Raw genomic sequence first — 20,263 nt, forward strand, 5'->3', positions numbered from 1 at the left:
GCGGATTAGCAGCATTGCCGTCCAGAAGTGGACGTGGTTGGAGAAACCGCACACTGAAGTGAATTTCATGTCACAAGCACCAAGCCATTTCTTGTATGAATAGATTTGCTGAAGGCGCTATCAATACTGTGGCCAGTATCGTACGCCTCCTTCCACTCCTGCTCAAAGAATATCAGGCCAAGATTTGGAGCAATTGTCGTTGTCAAACGGCGATTACAGAATCATTAACGAGCATGATTTGGTGTCCCATTCTGTTGGGCGCCACGATCTTCCAGCATGCGTGGCCAGATTTCCTGCAAATATGACATGGTTTCTAGACCACTGAATGTCTGTAACCGATTCAGCGCGACCCTTTTCAGACCATATGATGAACTTGCGGGCCACGCAGCTATATGGTTCGACGCTTATCAAGTCCTGCAATGTGACGCTGCAGAGCCTATAAGTCCTTCTGCCGGTAGTAAAACTTTCTGTGTGAACACCACAAGTATTACGTACAAAAGAATCCTCCAGCGGCCAAGAACAGTTCATACTCTATTAAGAAGAAATCTAGGCCAGTTAGACAAGATCGACCATGTAGAGACCCGGTCATACGGACCATAATGTGAAAACATCTCTTTGAGAGGAATGGGGCCGCAGTTGCAAACCTTACAGTAACTGCCTATGGGGAATCGCAAGCTAATCCTAAATTCCTAATGATTCTAGTCAAATTCCATTTCAAAGCTCGATTCCATATACATTTATTCAACGTTTCCTGAAATCAAGAGGTGTCGTTGTCATATCCATCATTGAGGAGGCAATCGTCAATTCTATGAGAACTTCGAACTTTGAGGTCACTTGAAAACAAGTCAGAATCCCGCTGATACAAGATATATCGCAGTAAACGTAAGACATGTTATGTTGTACAGAGGCAAATCCTCCTATAGATGAAAATGTCATCAGAAGACGGGTTGGCACATTTCATAACGGCGGGTTTTTGAATTTTTCGCAAAGTCAGTTTCCAAATCGAAGTTAATAGATTATGAATAAGGAAAATTTACTAGTGCCCACCTTTCGCGTTTGAGGTGCTTGACATATTCAGGTCATGAATCATATAACCATGTCTGATAGAGATTTGCGTGATTTGGCCACCAGATTTTGAAGAACCCTTCGGGAAATAGATAGCACGGAGCATGCCCACAAAATTTAGAAAGTACAAATATCTATGAATATAATAACGTACGTATTTGTCATTAGGAAGCAAGACATTGTCAATTCCAAGGCTGTGGCGGATGGGGGTATCCGCCAAATTTTCCCATATCCGCATGCGCCATCCGCCTTTTTGAAATTGGGAGACATGTATCCGCCTTCAAAAATTTGCAAAATTCATTAATATTGTTATAACTTAGTTATACAATTTCTTTAAAAATTTCGCAGAGTTCACTAACATGATCTTTGATTTCCTAAATGGACTCGCTGGTAGCGGTCTCAACTTATTTTGGTCGGTCATCCCCGCTACATGTACGCCAGTGGTAGAATAACCTCTTGTCGGTCGAGTACAGATTGTTCGATACTGTGCGAGCTCTTGCATTCATGACTACCATTCTTGAAATTTACGTTCGGCGTTCGGCCATAGCTGCGGTCATGTCGGTATATTCAGAAGAATTGCTTGAGAGGAAGAGGGAGTCGGTCTCCTGCTACACCTAGGGTGCTCGGATTTTGCGTCATTTGTAATAAGCATGTTTTTTTGACTTGTTTGTCTTGTCCTTGTTTAAAATTTTTTAATTCGCTGGATAGGTTGTGGAAAGGAAATTGGAAAATATAAGAATCCTTGAAGATTCCTTCATGCCTCTTAATAATATTCTATAACTATTCTATAAGCTGTCCAAAGATCGTATTCTAACGGGAAACGACGAGAATGTTGATGTTGATGGATAGCACGGAGAAAAATTGTGATAAAAATATTGCTCTCCGTCGGAATAGTCGCCCTATTTCATTAACATGTCCATCATCTACTTTTCAGACCATAGTTTGACTTGCTGAGGATGTTAGATTTTGACCTTTTTTTAAATTTAATTAGAGAATAATTTTCCGCAATTCGCATCCGCCAATCAAAAGTATCGCGGATATCCTATCCGCCTATCCGCCTACAGCCCTGGTCAATTTTCGTTCGAATTACGAATAATTCTTTAACTCCTACTTACTTACCGAGCCGAAATGTGTCCCTTCGGTTTAGGACAACTGTGGTTACATTGTTGGCTAGCAACCTTCCCCTTATGCGGCCCATGCATTAGCAATCGAAAATCTCCACGACTGGCTTTCGTCACCCGGACCAAAACCCAGCACATACACGGCAAACTTGCAACACAATAAAACTAGGGTGCGTTTGGATTCCCAATTATTTCGATGAATACGTCGATGGGCAAAGCTTTTTGCGGGCTACTGCGGGCAAATCCTAACAAAAGCGAGACTCGTCAGTGGTCAAGACAATTCCTTCTATTTCATAGTACACTGTCACAATGAGAAGGCTATGACTAAAAATAAAATTTATTGGTCTTAAAATCTGTCTGGAGTCAGTCGATGTAATAAACACAAAACTTCCCGTAACTTAGATAAAAAATGCTTTTGATGTGTGTGTACAGCCAAATAAGTAATGCTAAGTTCTGGTCATTTGTGTCAACGCAAGAAATTAACCATTCCTGCACGCACAAACTCGACAAGTTACTAGGAAACGTGGAAATGGAAAACCTTCTATACCGATTACGGAGTATTCCTTAGCAAGTGAAATACCGGCCTCGTAGATTCGTTGCCTTGGTAAAATGATTGATCGGAAAAAGTGTTTCTCGTTTCAAGGTGACGCTCATTACTATTCCATCATCATCAAAATAAAATCTTGCAACGTGGTGCGTTAACTAAAAATCGTATTTATGCGAGGTTATCCGAGCCTTAGTCACTGCCTCTCTACTGGTGTTACAGGCTCGGTATATATTGCATTTACAAATTTCGTGTTAAAATAAATGATGAACTACTGTATTTTGTGACCAAACCGAGCACAAGCACTTTTGAACTATACAATGCACAAGGAATATATCGTACTAAACTCATATCCAAACGAGCCACAAAGTATAAAAATGCGTGATAAGTCTAGTTCACAGTCTTCTCAACCATATAGATGCCGTACTTCTCCTTCAAGACGTCTCTCAAAGGATCGCAGATCTCAGAGCTAAGAGGGGCAACAACACCGGTCTGCTTGTAATCCGTCCAAGATGAGCGAGGCGGCAACGTGTACCGACGAGCTTAGCCATGGAGGAGTATCCCCTTGGATCCACAGCCGTAGTCGACAAGCGTGGAAGTACGAGTTTCCGTGGAGCCGTCGGTCCACTCGATGCCGAACTTGTGGTGCAGCATGACAAACACTTCGCGCACATTAGAACTGGAACTCTGACACTGGGCAACATCCTGACACAAGACCATTTACTAGCAAAATACAAGACAGTCGCATAAAGACGTCTCAATTTGGGATTGAATGGCAGACTCGAAGTTCTGACTGGGGAATAGAGAATCAGATACGGAAGACAGATGCCATGCATGATTCACCTTTCTACATTCACTCGACTGAGTGAGGATGAACCCTGATTCCAAAAGAGGTACCGATCATACCGGGCGCATTAAGCGCCATGCAATTTAAGGGTCAGTAACCAAATTTAATTTCTTGTCAGCGCAATCGCGAGATTGAATAATAGTTCTGCTCGCTTCTCGGTCACCGATACATCCGGCATTCCTCCAAAAATTGGCGACCCGCGATCGAAAGGACATTGCTAATCATCAGCAAGTCAGTGGACGAAACCCACCAGAGCCCGATAAGTTTGATTATAACTTGCCACAAAAAGGGATGCAGAACGCGATGCCACAATATTAAGCAAGAATTCTTCTTGAACACGGAATTACTCCAATTTCGTTTCGGTCAATACTCCAAAAATGCGAAAGATGACTCACAATGCATGTCAAGATCGACGAATAATTGAACAATTTATGTCCCTGATGACACGGAGTGCTCCCAAATACTGGGACCTATGCTGACTGACCTTTTTGTTACGCCCTTATTCAGCTTCACCGCAAAAAAACACGCACGTCAGAGCCTGACGCCAACTCAGGATGACGAAACTGTTCACAGGAGCCCCATGACAAATTCCACCTCTCCGGCGAAACTATTGAAGATTAGGGCAGCCTTTCCAATTGTTGATGGCAGAGAATATGACGAACCGAAGGACAATGAAGAACTACACTGAAATTAGAGTGTATCAGTATCGTTCATTATAAACCAGTGTCACACTGACATTAGTGATTTCATCGAATAAATGCAGCTACTTTAATTATTCTAGTTGCCCTGCATTCCAATACTTGCTTGGTTATCGCTCAAGATATTGCGCCCCAGGCCTGATCGATATAGGTAGGGGAACCTAACACTTGGAAGACGAAGAGTATCAATAATTCGTGGACCTAGCGGTCAAGTTTGACGGAGCAGTGCAAATAGCAGCAAACTCCTCGGGTCTTGCTCATACGATTCTTCACTACTCACCACATGTCCTCCCAGGTTTAGTCGCCCGACTTGCTGTTCATTGATGCTTTTATGCTCAGCCTGAGATGTGCTTTCGCTCGGAAATGTCAGATCCTCTCTTGTTCCAGCTGCTAATACTTTAGCACAGCGAAGTATTGTGATGTACGGTTTGACGAAGTTGAACATCCCATGCTGATGGACATTCTGTGACTCCGAAGCCTGCGACCAATCCTGCTACAATATGTGATCCCATATAGCATTGCTATTCCGCACGCTGTAACATTAACCAGTATCCGCATTCAATACCAGCAAACGATCTCTCTTCTAGTGCGCGTCTCCTTGACACAAGGTAGTCTATATATCCATGACCGTACTACTATGACATGTCGGAACAAATTGGTTTCGACGACGTATTCACGGGCTCGAAATAATGCTACCCTCCGGCATTACAGGATCTTTCCGACCCTTAGATCTGCAAGAACCATACCCACTCATCGTCGCTAATGTCAGCGTCATTATCGAGTATGCACGGGGAAATCCATAAAGATAGAGAAGTACCAGCTTGACAGGACGGCTCGTTCCTTGTGCCATATTCCAAGACATCATTAGGTGCCACGAAACGGAGTTGACCAGTAACCTAGATATATTTTCCATGACTAGCGAAGAAATACAACATTGCAAAACAGAATAATACCTAAGATGTATATATGCATTATTTACGACTCGCCTGGCAATTTATAACAAATGCATATGTCACCTGCCAGTCGCGGTCGAGAGCGCAAGCAATGCCAATTATCACTTCAACAACAAGGACAGCGGTTTCAAAACAAATATATCTATATAGAAGAATTCCTTGATAGGTAATTGATAAAATTGTCAAGGTCATGATATTTTGTTTTGGAAAGTGTTTTGGAAAGGCAGTTGAGACGAGGCTATGCTTGATCCGCGGGAAGCATGGCTGCTGTCAAGCCTGTCCCGCTTGTCCGTTGCCCGATCTGGCGCGCAGAGATCGGGTATGATCGGACGATATTAATGAGCGCTGTCCCGCCCGGTCTATAACTAACGCGTCTTGCGCAAACCTAGCGTATATGGAAGTATGATGGGTTTAGGGTTCAGTGAGGAAAGATAATCGCTGGGGCCTGTTGTGCATATCTCCAGAATTGGAAGTGCTGCAATCAGAAGGCGACGCGCATTAATCATCCATAACCCCTTTCGCATATATATATGTAATAGTGCATGACCTTTGGCTCATGCAGTCTCTACCTGACAATCTAGTTTCGCTTTTGCGCTCTGAGGTCTCAATTGATTCGGTGGCCAAGTGCATTGCGGAACTGGTCCGCAATTCGCTTGATGCCGCCGCGGCTCATGTCGACATATTTTTGCGTTCTTCAAACTTGTATGTGTTAGTGAAGGACGATGGCCATGGGATTACTCCAGATGACATGCGTCGAATAGGAAGACGCCATTGTAAGCTGCTGTCCGTATTTGCGAGGCGACTAACTTACAACGTCAGTCACCTCGAAGTGTCGAGACTTTAAAGATTTAGATTCAATAACGAGCTTTGGATTTAGAGGCGAAGGTGAGCTCGTGGTAACTAGCGAGTTCGAGTTGATTAGTAACTTCGGGTCCATTAGCATTAGCGGATATTGCAGCAATTTCGCATTTGACCGTAACATCTCGTCATACAGATTACAGATCAACAAACACAGTGAAAATAATGAACTCCAATGAAGTTTATAATGGGCCAAGTACAACACCTCTAAAATTGCACGGAACGCATGTTGTGGTTCAGAATCTGTTCAACAATTTGCCTGTGAGGAGAAAGAGCATTCTAGATGACAGTAATAAGTCTTTGCGTGACGAGATCATGATATCTGTCAAGAATTGCCTTGTGGATGTGGCACTGTCTCTCCAGTCAGAGGCCGTCAATATTCGGTTCATATCAGATTCAGGTGTGGTGTTGAATCTTATCATTCGACCCGAAAATAAAAATGCTGCGTGTACGGTACTGAACGCTGCTTATGGTCAAGCGATGATTAAAGCATTTGACACGTTCAATGGACGGTGCGGGGATGTTACTATAAGTGGCATGGTGTCTCTGAATCCTACTTCCACCAAAACTTATCAGTACATATGTTAGATTCTATAAAGTGCAATTGTCATCGCATTATTTTGGCTAAACAATCATTCAGTTCTCAATAGACGAAAGATGGCAGTCTCAGCGATTCACAAGACTTTAAGCGATCTATTCTCTAAATCTCTGTATTGTTGGGGTGGATCATCGGATGGGAGTGGGTATCGGAAGGACCCGTCGCTAGCAGCCGTTAATATGCACCCAATTTTCGTTATCCATGTGAATGCCCCGCTTTCGGGATATGATTTATGCCAGGATCCTGGAAAAGTTTTGGTAGACATGGAAGTAAGTGCTCACAATCCAATGTATGTTGACAACGTTATGACAAATTTGCAGAACTATGGCGAAATTGGATTTGCAATAGTAGATTCAGTACGCAATATGATCTCAAGGTTGCCAATGCTTCCAGATCCTCCTGACCGAGGACTAACTACGTATGTGGAAAATTCAATTCCTGGAGATCCACGGCGACAAAAGAATAGGACTTTGGATCGCAACAACTTTAGTATGCAACGAATGCTGCTATCGAAAATACGTCACGGAAGGAGAATTCGTACTGAAGGATTGCCTCTTGGGCGAAGTTCGTTGCTCCCCGGATTATTGCCAGATTTCCAACGATCTAACAAGAATATGTCGGATGCCCTCACAGCCAAGATAGAATCGTCTGATATTTGTGGATGTGGCGCTGACAACGAATCCCGAATAAAGTACCTTAGAACGAAAGCGTAACGATTAGATATGTTTGGCTGCTAACTAATAACTTTCAATCAGTGGCACACCGAGTTTCCATGGAGAGCATTGTTCGAATTCTAGCACGCTCAATAGACTACCGGTATATTTCTTAGCTTGGCAGATTGTCTTGAGGAATATTAACAAGGAAGCGATAGAATTGGGAATCGCCTGTATTCGATATAGCAGAGCCACTAATTGCTGGCCCCTCGTCAGCTAACCACCCGGGCCAGTTGCACTTCGTGTCTCGTAGGATTACGAAGTCATCATTAGAGCATACGCGAATAATATCACAAATTAGTAACAAATTTATACTTCTAAATGTTGCGGGGGATAGAGGAGAATCCACTTTAGTAGTGGTTGATCAGCATGCTGCTGATGAGCGGGTTAGACTAGAAATGCTGTTAGTCGGCTACTTTACGCAGGTCGTGAGAAGACGAATGAAAAGATCGCACCCACTTTTGTTTTCACCTCGCACCGAGAAAGATCAAACCGAACTTTGTGCCAAGCTTATGTACGACTTCTCGGTTTCTCAGGAAGATTTTGATATGTTAGCGCGATGGCAGGTTCAGCTCGAACTATGGGGAGTAAGATATATTCTCGGCGATTTGACAGGTAGGCCCATTATGACAGGAATGACAATTGACGACGTTGACCAACGTGAGTTTACCGTACGCATTACGCACTGCCCTGCCCTTCTGATGGAAAGGTTTTTGGAAGAACCAGAATTGGTAAAAGCGTTGATATTGCGGCATGTTTACGACCTTCGATCTGGCGATGTGACAAAACTAGTACCTTCTCAGACTACTGGATTTATTAATAATGGTTCTATTGAGAGCACCGAGATGTTGCTAGAATTTGTTTATCGTTGCCTTCCACGCGTGATACTGGATTTGCTTATTTCCAAGGCATGCAGAGGTCAGACTAGTATTGTCAAGTTATATCATCAATGCTGTGTTTGCTGATAATCTAGGTGCTATTATGTTTGGAGACAGCCTCTCTGAAGATCGTTGTCGCAGATTGATCTATGACCTCTCAAAATGTCGATTTCCGTTTCAGTGTGCTCATGGACGGCCTTCTATGGTGCCACTAGTTGACCTGGGGGCGATCAATAGTGAAGAAGGCTAGCTATTATGTTCTTCTGTTTTTTTTGCTTTGTCGTTAGAGTCATTTAACACTTTCGTGAAAATGTCAATTATCCGGATAACAGTTATCTTTAACACCAGACTGAACTCACTGGGAATAAGTAGTATTGTGTAACAAGCAGATGCTATAAATTTCAGAACTCGATGTAAGAGAATGTCATTGTCATCCACATCGCCAATCGATATTACTTCAATACTTGCAATGCCTGCAGATTAACTGAGACTGGTTTAATTCAACGGCCTTGGCGGAATCACATAAGGTCATATTGGATTGAGCGGCACATTATCTAAAACTTCACGATATTTCTACGAGAATTCAGAACTAAATGGCATTATTAGAGCAAATGGAACCGGCAACAGATTCTATTCGGCAACTATGGGGGCATGCGCTCGTTGGACAGATTATCCGACAGTTCCGACTGCAATATCCATCCAACATCGTCAGCATCAGGTACCGGCACTATTGTTGTACCTTGACAGCACCAGCGGCAGAGAAACTTGAGTCAAGGCATCGAGAAACTTATATTAGTGCTACCGCCCATCAAAATTAACGCTCCTCAGCAATCAATCGTTCATATGTTTTCTTCGAGAGTCATCAAGGGATATGACTCCGATCGCAGCAACTGCTGCTCTAATTGTCCATCATTCGATCTATTCGCAGATATGTTTGGCTGAGGTATCGGTATCCGGCGACGTCTGGAGATACTCGTTGGGAACCTTTCAGCTGATTACGCGATGACCACCACGATGCCTGTCATGGCTCTGTTATACTCGCTCAATAACTGTTGCCGTCGAAGGATAGACTTATTAGTGTACTCATACCTAAAGGCACCAATTTCAAGATTATACTTAGTGCATACTGGCGGTGGTGATTCACTGGAATGCAACTATTGATAGCACAACAGTCTGCGTGCCAGCGTCGCTTGACATGCTCACAGATGACGGAGAACTGCTATGACGAGACTCGGTCGTGATAACTCTCGCTACAAGTGGCGCTATTAGTAGAACTAAATATCCATTCAAGCCTTCTAACGACATTGCTTCTTATACCTAGTACATGAGTACTAGGTTGAATGGGAATGACCTTTTGAGAATGCTTCCTGTACTCTGCTGGTAATTACGCCATTGAGGGGTTAATTGTATCGATTTCTCGTTACTTACTCAAAATCCGCTAGTGGGGTTGCCAACCCTCAATCAAAGGCCGGGACTGTCGGAACGATGTTAAAATCGTCAACTATCCCACATTGTCAAGACGGAAAGGCATTGCGAGTGAAAACCTGGTGAACACAATATAACTATAGATAATTAATCACATTTTCGCCTCACAGCTCCGCTGAACCCAATGTCAACTACAGTCGATTCGCTGTAGGCCGATAACCCCATTAAACCGATAGTGCTTTCTGTAAAAATTCGCCTCATGTCTATTAATCCATTTCAATAACTGATAACCTCGCTAAACCGATAGAAATGGCTGTAAACATTACATCGGCTTAACGGGGTTCTAGTGTACTCCAACAGAACGCGTTATAGCAATGAAGGTGCCTAATACAGAATAGTGCCAAAAGTTTAATCCCTGTCACGGGATGTTTGACAACAGAGCTGGCGACAAAGTCAGAGAATTTTGCACCCTTTTACTTTCAGTACGCATTATTTGTTGCCAGAAAAATTATTTGCGAAGATTACCGCTCTCTTTTCAGATTATGCACGACAGCTATCGACACTATAGCACTTCCTGAACTCGCAGGCATTCACACCAATACCGTTGCTATGGAATCAGAGGAACATTCTCTTGAGTCCTTGGGGGTCCTTAAAATGCTGGCTGCAAATGGTGCGAATATGCGATCTAACAAATTTTAAAGGAATCGCACGCTAACGCCTTGAGATAGATCGTCCCACCAGAGAAGCAGGAATCAGTGCCTTCGAAACACATCTAAGTTCTAGCCAAGACATATCGGAATTAGATTTTCTAAAAGTGTGGAAAGGCCTTTACTACTGTACGCCGTGATAGGAATATTCTTATTAATACTAGCCCTCTAACTTATAACAGGCATGTGGATGACCGACAGACCAAAAGCTCAACAGGCTATGGCCTCAAAGCTGCCATCTATGCTACTATTAGCATATGACGACAATGCCACTAAATTTGTCAAAGCATTTTGGGCTACGATTTGCAGAGAATGGAATAACATTGACAGGCTAAGGTAAAAACACCAAACAGTCAGATCAGACGCGTCAGATACTGACAGCAAGCGCAGGGTTGACAAATTTTACCTACTGATTCGACGGTTTGTTCATATGATGTTCCGAAGATTATCACAGTCAAAATGGGAACGTTCTATGGTCGAGAAATGGAGTGATATACTCATCGCCTATCCTCTAAAGTAAGAGAGTCTGTCTTTTGGACAAATATGGTATGTACTAATGCGGTTTAGTCCTACCAACTCCAGTATTCCGGATGGAATACGGTATCATATGATTGATATCTACGTCGATGAGCTCGAGCGAGCTGTTAATGAGTTTGAGAAAACAGAGGCAGATAAGTCGTTTACGATCACAAAATCCGACAATGACATGAACAGGTCTGCAGGTCACCGGATTGCCGAGATAATGCGTCCATTTGAAATACTTGCGCGTGATGGGAAGTCAAAGGTCATTAAAAAACGAGCTATAGAAGAAGTTCTCCACGACCCTCGTCTCGAGTCAAGATGGCAGTACGGTACACCGCAAATTAGTCCGCCGACTGATGTGGGTAATAAACATTCTAAAAAGAAGGTGCGAATAAAGTAGATGGAGAGTGATCGTGGGGATTGTAAGTGAGTCAATTGTGTATGCAGAATACAACAGTATTGGACGGAATACAAGAGTATTGGACGGATAATTAAAACCAAGGCAAAATATCGAAAAGTGTCCATATGCGTCGTCAATGCGCTCCGCTCACTTCGGTTCTCAGCTCTACGCGGTACAAATTATTTGGCGCACCGTTCGCCTGAGTGGAAATATCGTTCTTTGGTGTCTAATTTATCTGTAGACGTACTGGCATTCATACTATTCGCTTACGCCCAAACAGTAAATTAATCGAAATGGCTAAGGAGGAGGGTCGATTCTGCATGGGGTAAGGGTCGAGAATTTCTTACTCTGGCTCTCCGAGATATTAGGGTAATGCTAGTGCCCTGTGGGGCAAACAAGTAGTCGTCCACTGCATTTATCCACTTTTGTGCGTGATCACGAGTTCAGTGGTCCGTCTTATCTAAGAGTAGCCGCCGTCCCAACGCGAAAGCGGTGTCGTGTGTAGTCACGAAGGCGGAATTACGGTGGACTATTAAACAATAGACTAATCCTTTATATTTGTCACTATTTGCATATAAGCATATTCGTAAGCTTACCAACGACAAATTCTAAGTACAACAGTAGCCTTTTCGATTCAAGTGCCGGCTCCCGATAGATATCGCCGTCCGACCGCCACGGAAGGTCAATTCCAATTTCCCAAAATTCCTCATCAGCGGTCTACAATTTCATAACTACGGGTTTCACCGCCACTTCTACGACTGTGTATTGGCTGCCAAGAATAGAACACGTCATTTAGCAGTTCTAGGTATGCATTTTTTTCGTTTCTAATGGAATAACTGAAATCGGACTAATGCCTGTCTGCTCAAGAACAGACCATTCCTAGCAGCGCGAAAAATTGGAAAGTAACATTGCTATTACTGTATATCGACTAGCTAATACTAACATCTCTACGTTGTAGTCTCATGATGTCTTCTCAAGTCGCACCTGCATCGCAAACATCCAACAATTCACGGTCATCGTCATCCTCGCCGAACCGGAATTTCGAGTTTATTTCTCGTCCACAGTTCAAGCAACAGACTTTTGATGAAATATATGGTGTGCCAGAAAATTTCCTTGAAATAGAGGTAAGCTTGTTGCTGTTGTGTTTCGGTGTTAGTGGTTCAAGCTAGCTAATGAATTTGTAGGTCCGCAACCCAGAGACTCATGGTAAGGTCTACATTAGTTGTTATAAGCGATGGCTAACCAAATATAGTTGGATATGGCCGAGGAATGTACACGGACTATGAAATTGTTTGCAGGGTGTGCGGTAATGATAGTCTTTGAACGGTCATTGTCTAACCCAAGTATAGACAAACATTCCAGCATTCAAGCTAAAGTACTCCGTTGTCCGTCGACGCTACAGCGACTTTGAATACTTCCGAGATATCTTAGAACGCGAATCGTCTCGCGTTACCATTCCCCCTCTTCCAGGCAAAGTTTTCACAAACAGATTTTCTGATGAAGTTATTGAGCATCGAAGAGAGGGACTCGAGAGATTTTTGCAAATGTGGGCAGTTTACGGTTGTCGGATTCATTGGTGAATGACATGGCTAATTGGGTATAGAGTTGCGGGACATCCTTTGCTACAGACTGGATCGAAAGTGCTATGCGGATTCATTCAGGACCCGCAGTGGGATCGGGTAAGCAGCCTGGCACCATCACTTGAGCGGCGTAATCGCTAACTGCAGCTATCCAGAACCAATGGCTTTGAATTGGCATTCGAAGGCTATTCACGAAAGAGACCACTCAAACTGTTGGGCGACATTTATGTTGTCGTTATGATTGCCTATTGCCTTTGGCCATCCGGCTCCCGGACCTAATCGCTTTTAATTTTGGAAGAACAAAAATTGGTGTACGATGCTATGCTATGAACTGATTACATAGTTGACAAATTATTAGTGCATTTGGAGTTGGATGATTTATTATTTAGTGCTTTTTTCCGTTGGTTGTCCTAAGTCTAAGTGACCTCTCTTTTGATTTTCTTTACGTACTGGATTGTTCCTTGTGTTGGTATTGTTCTGTTCGTGCTTCGTTACACGTCTTATAATGAGATAGATGAGATTCAATTATGTGTCCAACTTGCAAACTATATTACTCCACGCATTCCGGAACGTTTGCACCAGATGCTGCCATAAAACAGCAAAATATTCTATTAAGTTATTTTCGATCTACAAACCTCCATGCCAGCGCCATATCAGCATATACATATCCATCTACGCTACAGTCAACATTCCAAACCTTCTCGCATCACGTCTCATTTGTCGCAGTGACAAATACTGCAATGCCGTGCGGTCTCTGTCGTCACTGTGATCGCCGACGACATTGTATAATCTCGCCAACATCGATGAAATGTCCAGCATGCGTGATATATCCTCTAATTTTTCATATTCTGTATATCCGTGAATATCAGAAAGTCAAATATGAATAGGACTGATAGGGCCTACCTGCGTATGCTAACTTCGCATACCGAATCGCGTGGACAATCCTCCCCTTAACCTCTGCACCGTCTGCTTTCCCTCCTCCGACACCTACCTGTAATAAATCGCTAGCTCCAATAATCGCCTTGGCAGTCTCATAGTATGCTTTTCCCAGCAACTCTGCGTTTTCGCATTCGACAATATACGGAATTGTCGCGTCCAGAATCGCGAGGACTTGTTGGTGGTTTTTGATGGCGTTGAAAATTTCGCAGATCATGCAGAGGGCTTCCATGATTGCCGGTACGAGACTTGACTTTTCGGCAATTGAGATACAGCGCATTAGGAGTGTATAGCCGCGTAGCGGTCGTCCGACAAGCTGACAACAGTTAACGTCATACCCATGGAGAATCAGGTAAGTCTATCAAATATACGTGCCAGCATGATTCGAGAATACTGCATCATATAAGCCAACTGGTTGTATAAATCCAAATCATCAGCTACGGCAGAATCTAAGTATTGGGCGGAAAGAGTCAATGCCTGTAGGGCGTAAGCAACTGCATACGACACAGTCATCATGACATTACTAACCAACTCAGTGTTTCCAGACCGCGTATAATGTTCTATTTGCGCGACATTTATGTCGAGGTGGCAATCTTCGGTTACGCCAGGCATTGAATTAAGCCTCTTACTTAAAGCTTCAACTTCATTCATCCGCTCACTAAAGAGTCAGTGCGTATCCTCATGTAAAGCGCAGAAACTTACTTCCTAATAGCCCGCTTGAACAAAATCAGAGTCTTATACGTTACCCATATCTGATGGATTCGCAATGACCGCGACGCAGTACTTTCTATATCAGTAAGGATCTTGAGTGCATGGTCGTACCGTCCGCAGTTTACCAGCTAGCCAGATTGTCAGATAATGGCCAGGCAAGGAAGACTCATCAATCCTACCGTGTAGGCCGATCGACAAGCAATCTTCACAACATCTTCCACAAAGGAACTATCCTGAAAGAGATCCAGAAAACCATCCGTGTAAAATTTGCCAAGGATCGATATACCTAAGCCAATTAATGGGCCATTCCTACAGCAAACCAAATCGACTGTACCTAAACGCGACCAGAATGTCGCCTGCACGAGAAATTGCGCTCCTACAGATTCTAGCAAATTTATGGAAGCGTTCATATACGCGCTTTTCATAATGGATTCAAAGATCAGAGTCGCATTACCGCCCTATAGATCAGCTTGTTGACTTAATTACTATCACCAACCAACACTTACAGACATAATCATAGATTTCGCCTCTGACAAGTACACTACGGATTGCAAGTTGACCATACCCGTCTCTTTTGCTTTAACTTTCAGAAATTGCACTGTGGTATCATCAGAGCTAGCCGGAGGCGGGCACTCCCGAGGATGGGATTTTTGGAAATGATAGAGCCATGATAAAGAGAAATTCAGACATATGTTGTCTTTGTTCTCGCGAGCTGTCTTGATGGTTTCTTGGATGGCCTATTCAAGTTAATCTCTCAGTCAAGTTGTAAAGATGCCAATTACTAACCCAAACTGCTTCCGCAAAGCAGTTAAAATCTGCTTGCAAAATTGCAAGATTCAGTAAAGCATACTGGTAAAATATTCTGTTGTGTGATTAGCATAGATTTTAGCAACCAGAGTCATTTAAATTGCCCGTACTTGTCATTGTGGTGCATTGTATAGTCGAAATATCGGTGAAGGTTCTCGAATGCCTCCTGATAATCTCCGCATCGCCAACTGTGAAGGAATCTTAATTAAAGCGCGTTAACAGATTCTGAGAGGAATGTCGTGATAGTTGTTACCTAATATAGTATATCGACGAAGGAGTTCGGAAAGAATGAGCCAGTATTTTGTCTAGGATCTCGATCATGCTGATAGGCAAACTGCAACCTTGTTCTAAAATTGTCGTCGTCATTAACGGGCTGAAAGAGAAAACAATCACATCGAGCAGAAGAAGACACACTTTGCATATATTCTATCTGGAATTCAAACATTTTCGTAACATCTTCCATAGCGAATGAATCTAGAACTCCCCTCAGTCAGTTGCTAAGAATAAGGGTATTTCAGTGCACGAACCCTTCCGTGAATCTGGCTCGAGAGAAAATATACTGCGACTCTCAGGCAAATGCAGTGACGCGATCGTTATTTCATTGTAAGTATTGTATCTGAACGTAGCAAACGCCCTCCAGAGATCGACTCGCTCATCGAACTCCATCGCTTTGAACTCGACGTAACATCGGCGAAGGAAATGGCCAACTACAGATGTCGAGTTGACTGCAATATTCCCAGAGTCGCTAGAAACTTTGAAAAAATCGGAATCAATCTCATTTATGAGACTGCAAAGATCGTCCATGCTGCTTATATTGGACAGCTAAACTCGAGTCATTTACTACGTCCAATGATATTCTTCAGAGGTGAGTACCTTCAACAATAATTTGTCGTACGCGTTACTGCCATCAACACATGGAATGTCTGACAATTGAGCTTCAAAGTCCGATAATCCAAATAGGGACAAACAAGTGTCCTTTCCGTCAATCCATTTTAAAAGAACCTTTAACAGCGAGATCCGGCTTCGACTCTGGATCTCGTGGCTACAATACACGTGTATCAACGATATCAGTGCAACTTTAGCCGGCGCTAGGAACTTTGTGCATAGCAGTTCGGAATCATGAGACATTGAGGATGTTGGCGTGATCGGCTTGCGAGAGAGGAGCTTTGCTGCTTTCAAAATTGATTTGTTTACTGCGAAATCTGGGAGGTACCTTCTGTTACCCTTTACAACGTGTCACCTACAGCTTAGGAACACAGACTGAACAGGTCCACTAGCTACGGTCAACACTGCATTCCTCTTGGTGGTTAGTGGAATTATTAAATCGTACGGGCTGGACACGCAAACATTTTCATACTATGCTCGTAATCGTGTGTGCAGGAAAGTTACAGCTAGCGATAATATAATAAATACCTGTTGAGTGGAATATGCCGTTATGACGTCATTTATTTTTGCCCCAAGCTAGGTCAGAGGGTTACTCATTCGGATCACAACGCGGGATAACTAGATTCACATTTTTTATAACATCATAATCGCGTTATCAGATTGAAGGTTGGCTTCGGCGGCAAGCAGGCTCCAATGGCGACAGCTGAGAATGGCCACGTTAACGTTGAGGCAGCAAGCCAGAACAAGTGGCGGAAGCGAGGCGGTGCATGGATCTTTCGCGGCTCATCAGGTCATCATCCTCAATTAGCAGTCCTTTGTAGTCTGTGCTTCCCTCCCAAGCATCTTCACAATCAATCAAATAAGAGCAGTCACGATGGAGCGGAACAGAAGGAACCGCATCGCGCTGACGGTGTCTACGGTATGTTCTTGTCATATCGTTATTGTTGGCCGAAGTGCTAACTCATCGGATCTAGACCATCACTCTCATCCTCACTCTCCTGGGCGTCATGCAGCTCACCAAGACCACGCACTTCCTTCTCCCAGTCTCGTCCTTCTTTCCGACTATGGCTATATTATTGCCCTCCATGACATTGTTCTGTCTTATTATTCCTATCGCTTCTCCAAGTGTATTTGCTGCCCGAAGGCTTTTCTATCCGGCCGCACTAATAGTCATTATTTTCACGGCGACTATTCTTCTCGGCCTTCTTTCTCCTTACATCTCCCCAAATCTGTCCCATTGCATTCACGATGCTCTGTGGAGCAGGTTATTTGGCGAGAAGTCTCTCAAAATCGAACGCATCGAGAATGTTCTGCGATGCTGCGGTTTCAACACGCCATATGATCGCGCTTACCCCTTCCCAAGCTCCAGTGCCGGCGCCAATGCATGCGTTTTGGAGTATAAGTACACAGAATCGTGTGCATACAAGTGGCAGCATGAAACCAAGATCGTCGCGGAATGGTGTGTTGTAAGTTTCTCCATAATACTGCTCGCCGGCATCGGGGGTCTACTGCATACAATCCTTGTGTACAAACGCCAGTCCACTCAAGTATCAAGGGATCCTCGCTCATCGCAATCGTCAAAAAATGCTGTGATCGTCAAAGGACGTGGGGCACCGTCAGAGCGATCAGTGCTTTTGGAGCAGCCTGCTCCCGTCAACCCTACTCCATCCTCGCTTCTCGACCTCGAAGCTCATGACGCCACTTAGCGAGCTGAATCAGCTGCCATCAACTAATCAAGACTAATGCCATCGAGCTAGTCTCCATTAGACCGGCTACGTAATTGATTGGTATACATATGCCATTGTGGAGTAGTTATCTTGCAGTATTCGGCGTCCGGCTTTTGCAAATGATACTTCCGTCAATTATGAGTTTTGTTGGAATTGCGTTTTTGGTTTTGTTGGTACAAACTTAACTCTGTCGTACTAGTAACCATTAGATTGATGCTTCTTGCGAGTGTCTGTCGTCCGACACCCACCTTGCGCGCGCTCTATCTCTAACCTTGTCTTCCATTAACTAAGACCTAAAGCAGGCTATCCAAAGACTAAACGTATCTACAATGATGAGTGATTAGATATGTTACAATAATAGACTCTATCCGCCGCACACCCTCAGGATAATAGACACAATGTACGACCGCTTCTGTAACGCAATATTGACCAGCAATGCAAACAACTATGAAAAGGCCTTGATAATCAACTCCCACGTGCCGAACATTATAATCGAATTAGGAACCGTCCGCATTAGGTGCGGCGTTAAACCGCCATATAAAGCCACTAATCCTTCTTCCTTCCAGATCGTCATAAAGCAGTTCACAAGTCCTGAATACTTTGGCCGTCCGTCAGCTAACGGCCGCTGTCGTAGACGAGTTCGGATGACTTCGTGTGGATAAGTCAGCAGCGAGGCAGAGAGCTTGGCAACACCGGCAGCTCCTGATTTCGCGAGCCACTCGAAAAAAGTATCTCCCGCAGTTGATTCTACGCCTAGCCTGTTGCGCAACAATTCACGGCGATTGATTAGGCTCTTCATTTGCTCATAGAGGACCCACTGAAGCGACGACTCTACAACTCCGAGATACGACGCAGTTAAACCACGGTACAAACCCGGTATCCCTTCCTTAGCGAGAACCTGCCGCAAACAGTCCATACTATTCTTATATTGCCGGGTATAGTCGCCTTTATTACTATTTTGCTTATCCAGCTGAAGTCGTGTTTTGACTAGCCAAATTGGGTTGGTTGCCGTCGACGTCGCGATTCCTGCTATTGCCGCCGCCATAAGATTCACCCACGCGGCCTCGGCTCCGTTGTTGAGACTGCTAGCAACCAGGCTCTTTCCGGTGTTGTATGTGAAAAAATTAATCGATCTACCGCTGTGAGTTGCATCACACTAAGCCATATATGACAGGAGCCGAACTTACCGAGCCGGAATAACGCCGACTAGATTTGGCCCAAGACCTTTGAAGAGAGAACGGCCGCCTTCCACTCTATACACGCTCCTAATGAATCTAGTTAGCAATTGCTTCCCGGATGATTTAAGCAACTGGAGGAAGACGTACGCCATGATCTGAAATGTCTCGTAAAAATGCAGCCACATCGATCTAAAATGTCCCACTCTTTGCCCATGCAGTGTCTGTTGTAAATGTCCCTTCATCAACTGGGGACTATAAAAATCACTCTGCAACCTCGTTTTGACAACATCCAGAGGCGCAGTCGCAATCGCGCCCATCATCCCACCGACCCTATCGCCGTGTCAGAAACGGATTCAAAACTGCATCGAGAAAGTGTTTCTCACCCTCCGGCGACAAAATGTAGCCATGGCTTTGATATCTTTTCAACTTGCACAAATTCAACTTGGACTGGCTGTGTGTTCTGACGGTTTGCGCTTGTTAAGCTCGGCGTTATGCTAGTCTTCGTATATGACGGATTTGGTGATGCCATTCTGAGAGCCTCGGTCTGTCACCCATCCACACTTCTAAATTGCTAAGTTTCCTAAAAAAACTACCTGCGACAAAGACCACTAAACTCGCGAAACAAACATGAGCCGACGAAAGGTCCGCGAGAGTGTAGGTGGCGCCAAAGATAATTTGCCGGAAGTCGACTCAAAAATTTACTCCCGGAGATTTTCAGGAGGCGACTTCCCACAGTTCCGCTGAAAGGCCGCATGAGGATACGTCACTTCGAAGCAGGGTACTGTGACAGTAAATTGACATCATCAGTCACATTAATAAAGCTCTTTACGGTGTCATTTTCGTAATGATTCCTAGAGCAGTAAAATGGCAAAGATCGATTGTATTTAAAACGACGATTTTCATATTTAGATCCCGCTGGTGAAGATACAACCCAATTTAAGCTAAGGAGATCTAGAGGTGGAGAGTGGACCTGTATGTTACAACCCATAACAGAAGGAGCGTTTACTGCCAGCTGATCCAAATAACACTACAATGCAAAATATCTCAACTCCGCTCAATCACAAATCGACACATATAATCAAGTCATTGCACCAAGCATTCCGCGGAACT

General features: G+C 43.9%; 6 protein-coding genes across 6 annotated transcripts; 4 read left to right on the forward strand and 2 right to left on the reverse strand.

Annotated features, from left to right (window-relative positions):
- Positions 1 to 5,784: 5,784 nt before the first annotated feature.
- POJ06DRAFT_265719 (uncharacterized protein) lies at positions 5,785 to 8,525 on the forward strand (the record flags this gene model as incomplete). The annotated part of the gene is made up of 7 exons (XM_056189101.1): positions 5,785 to 6,001; positions 6,048 to 6,113; positions 6,169 to 6,669; positions 6,727 to 6,953; positions 7,005 to 7,102; positions 7,789 to 8,315; positions 8,371 to 8,525. The coding sequence occupies 7 exons, from the start codon at positions 5,785 to 5,787 to the stop codon at positions 8,523 to 8,525; spliced, it is 1,791 nt and encodes a 596-aa protein (XP_056046308.1).
- A 1,620-nt stretch (positions 8,526 to 10,145) lies between these two features.
- POJ06DRAFT_299157 (uncharacterized protein) lies at positions 10,146 to 11,417 on the forward strand. The gene is made up of 5 exons (XM_056190674.1): positions 10,146 to 10,370; positions 10,429 to 10,536; positions 10,590 to 10,743; positions 10,798 to 10,923; positions 10,975 to 11,417. Exons 1-5 carry the CDS (start codon positions 10,310 to 10,312, stop codon positions 11,327 to 11,329), a joined length of 804 nt encoding a protein of 267 aa, XP_056046309.1. The 5' UTR covers positions 10,146 to 10,309; the 3' UTR covers positions 11,330 to 11,417.
- An 869-nt stretch (positions 11,418 to 12,286) lies between these two features.
- Positions 12,287 to 13,435, forward strand: POJ06DRAFT_245878 (Phox homologous domain-containing protein). Its single transcript, XM_056186710.1, has 6 exons — positions 12,287 to 12,453; positions 12,514 to 12,535; positions 12,582 to 12,628; positions 12,679 to 12,875; positions 12,933 to 13,008; positions 13,065 to 13,435. The coding sequence occupies exons 1-6, from the start codon at positions 12,292 to 12,294 to the stop codon at positions 13,077 to 13,079; spliced, it is 519 nt and encodes a 172-aa protein (XP_056046310.1). The 5' UTR covers positions 12,287 to 12,291; the 3' UTR covers positions 13,080 to 13,435.
- Positions 13,436 to 13,581: 146 nt separating this feature from the next.
- On the reverse strand, positions 13,582 to 16,167 carry POJ06DRAFT_265722 (anaphase-promoting complex subunit 5-domain-containing protein; the record flags this gene model as incomplete). The annotated part of the gene is made up of 13 exons (XM_056189102.1): positions 13,582 to 13,757; positions 13,813 to 14,161; positions 14,221 to 14,322; positions 14,374 to 14,503; positions 14,548 to 14,684; positions 14,736 to 14,842; positions 14,891 to 15,014; positions 15,063 to 15,293; positions 15,343 to 15,418; positions 15,474 to 15,563; positions 15,617 to 15,710; positions 15,778 to 15,837; positions 15,891 to 16,167. The coding sequence occupies 13 exons, from the start codon at positions 16,165 to 16,167 to the stop codon at positions 13,582 to 13,584; spliced, it is 1,953 nt and encodes a 650-aa protein (XP_056046311.1).
- A 478-nt stretch (positions 16,168 to 16,645) lies between these two features.
- POJ06DRAFT_57738 (uncharacterized protein) lies at positions 16,646 to 18,187 on the forward strand. Its single transcript, XM_056191230.1, has 2 exons — positions 16,646 to 17,167; positions 17,223 to 18,187. The coding sequence occupies exons 1-2, from the start codon at positions 17,123 to 17,125 to the stop codon at positions 17,952 to 17,954; spliced, it is 777 nt and encodes a 258-aa protein (XP_056046312.1). The 5' UTR covers positions 16,646 to 17,122; the 3' UTR covers positions 17,955 to 18,187.
- Positions 18,006 to 20,000, reverse strand: POJ06DRAFT_57700 (mitochondrial carrier domain-containing protein). Its single transcript, XM_056191229.1, has 4 exons — positions 19,537 to 20,000; positions 19,301 to 19,483; positions 19,163 to 19,240; positions 18,006 to 19,108 (listed from the first exon to the last, which is right to left on the reverse strand). Exons 1-4 carry the CDS (start codon positions 19,680 to 19,682, stop codon positions 18,421 to 18,423), a joined length of 1,095 nt encoding a protein of 364 aa, XP_056046313.1. The 5' UTR covers positions 19,683 to 20,000; the 3' UTR covers positions 18,006 to 18,420.
- Positions 20,001 to 20,263: the final 263 nt, after the last annotated feature.

This window comes from Lipomyces tetrasporus (genome assembly GCF_029532465.1).
Source record: "Lipomyces tetrasporus strain NRRL Y-64009 chromosome Unknown POJ06scaffold_2, whole genome shotgun sequence".
In the NCBI taxonomy this organism is placed as follows: Eukaryota; Fungi; Ascomycota; class Lipomycetes; order Lipomycetales; family Lipomycetaceae; genus Lipomyces; species Lipomyces tetrasporus.

Bases quoted from the DNA above. Each gene is read 5' to 3' on its own strand.
- POJ06DRAFT_57700 (XM_056191229.1), bottom strand. From the start codon at position 19,682: ATGGCATCACCAAATCCGTCATATACGAAGACTAGCATAACGCCGAGC. The intron at 19,241-19,300 runs GTACGTCTTCCT...TAGATTCATTAG, and splicing joins GAGACATTTCAGATCATGGC to GAGCGTGTATAGAGTGGAAG. The intron at 19,109-19,162 runs GTAAGTTCGGCT...TCACAGCGGTAG, and splicing joins GTCGGCGTTATTCCGGCTCG to ATCGATTAATTTTTTCACAT.
- POJ06DRAFT_57738 (XM_056191230.1), top strand. From the start codon at position 17,123: ATGGAGCGGAACAGAAGGAACCGCATCGCGCTGACGGTGTCTACG. The intron at 17,168-17,222 runs GTATGTTCTTGT...CATCGGATCTAG, and splicing joins TCGCGCTGACGGTGTCTACG to ACCATCACTCTCATCCTCAC.
- POJ06DRAFT_245878 (XM_056186710.1), top strand. From the start codon at position 12,292: ATGATGTCTTCTCAAGTCGCACCTGCATCGCAAACATCCAACAATTCA. The intron at 12,629-12,678 runs GTGTGCGGTAAT...ACCCAAGTATAG, and splicing joins ACTATGAAATTGTTTGCAGG to ACAAACATTCCAGCATTCAA. The intron at 12,876-12,932 runs GTGGGCAGTTTA...AATTGGGTATAG, and splicing joins CTCGAGAGATTTTTGCAAAT to AGTTGCGGGACATCCTTTGC.
- POJ06DRAFT_299157 (XM_056190674.1), top strand. From the start codon at position 10,310: ATGGAATCAGAGGAACATTCTCTTGAGTCCTTGGGGGTCCTTAAAATG. The intron at 10,537-10,589 runs GTACGCCGTGAT...AACTTATAACAG, and splicing joins GTGGAAAGGCCTTTACTACT to GCATGTGGATGACCGACAGA. The intron at 10,924-10,974 runs GTAAGAGAGTCT...AATGCGGTTTAG, and splicing joins CTCATCGCCTATCCTCTAAA to TCCTACCAACTCCAGTATTC.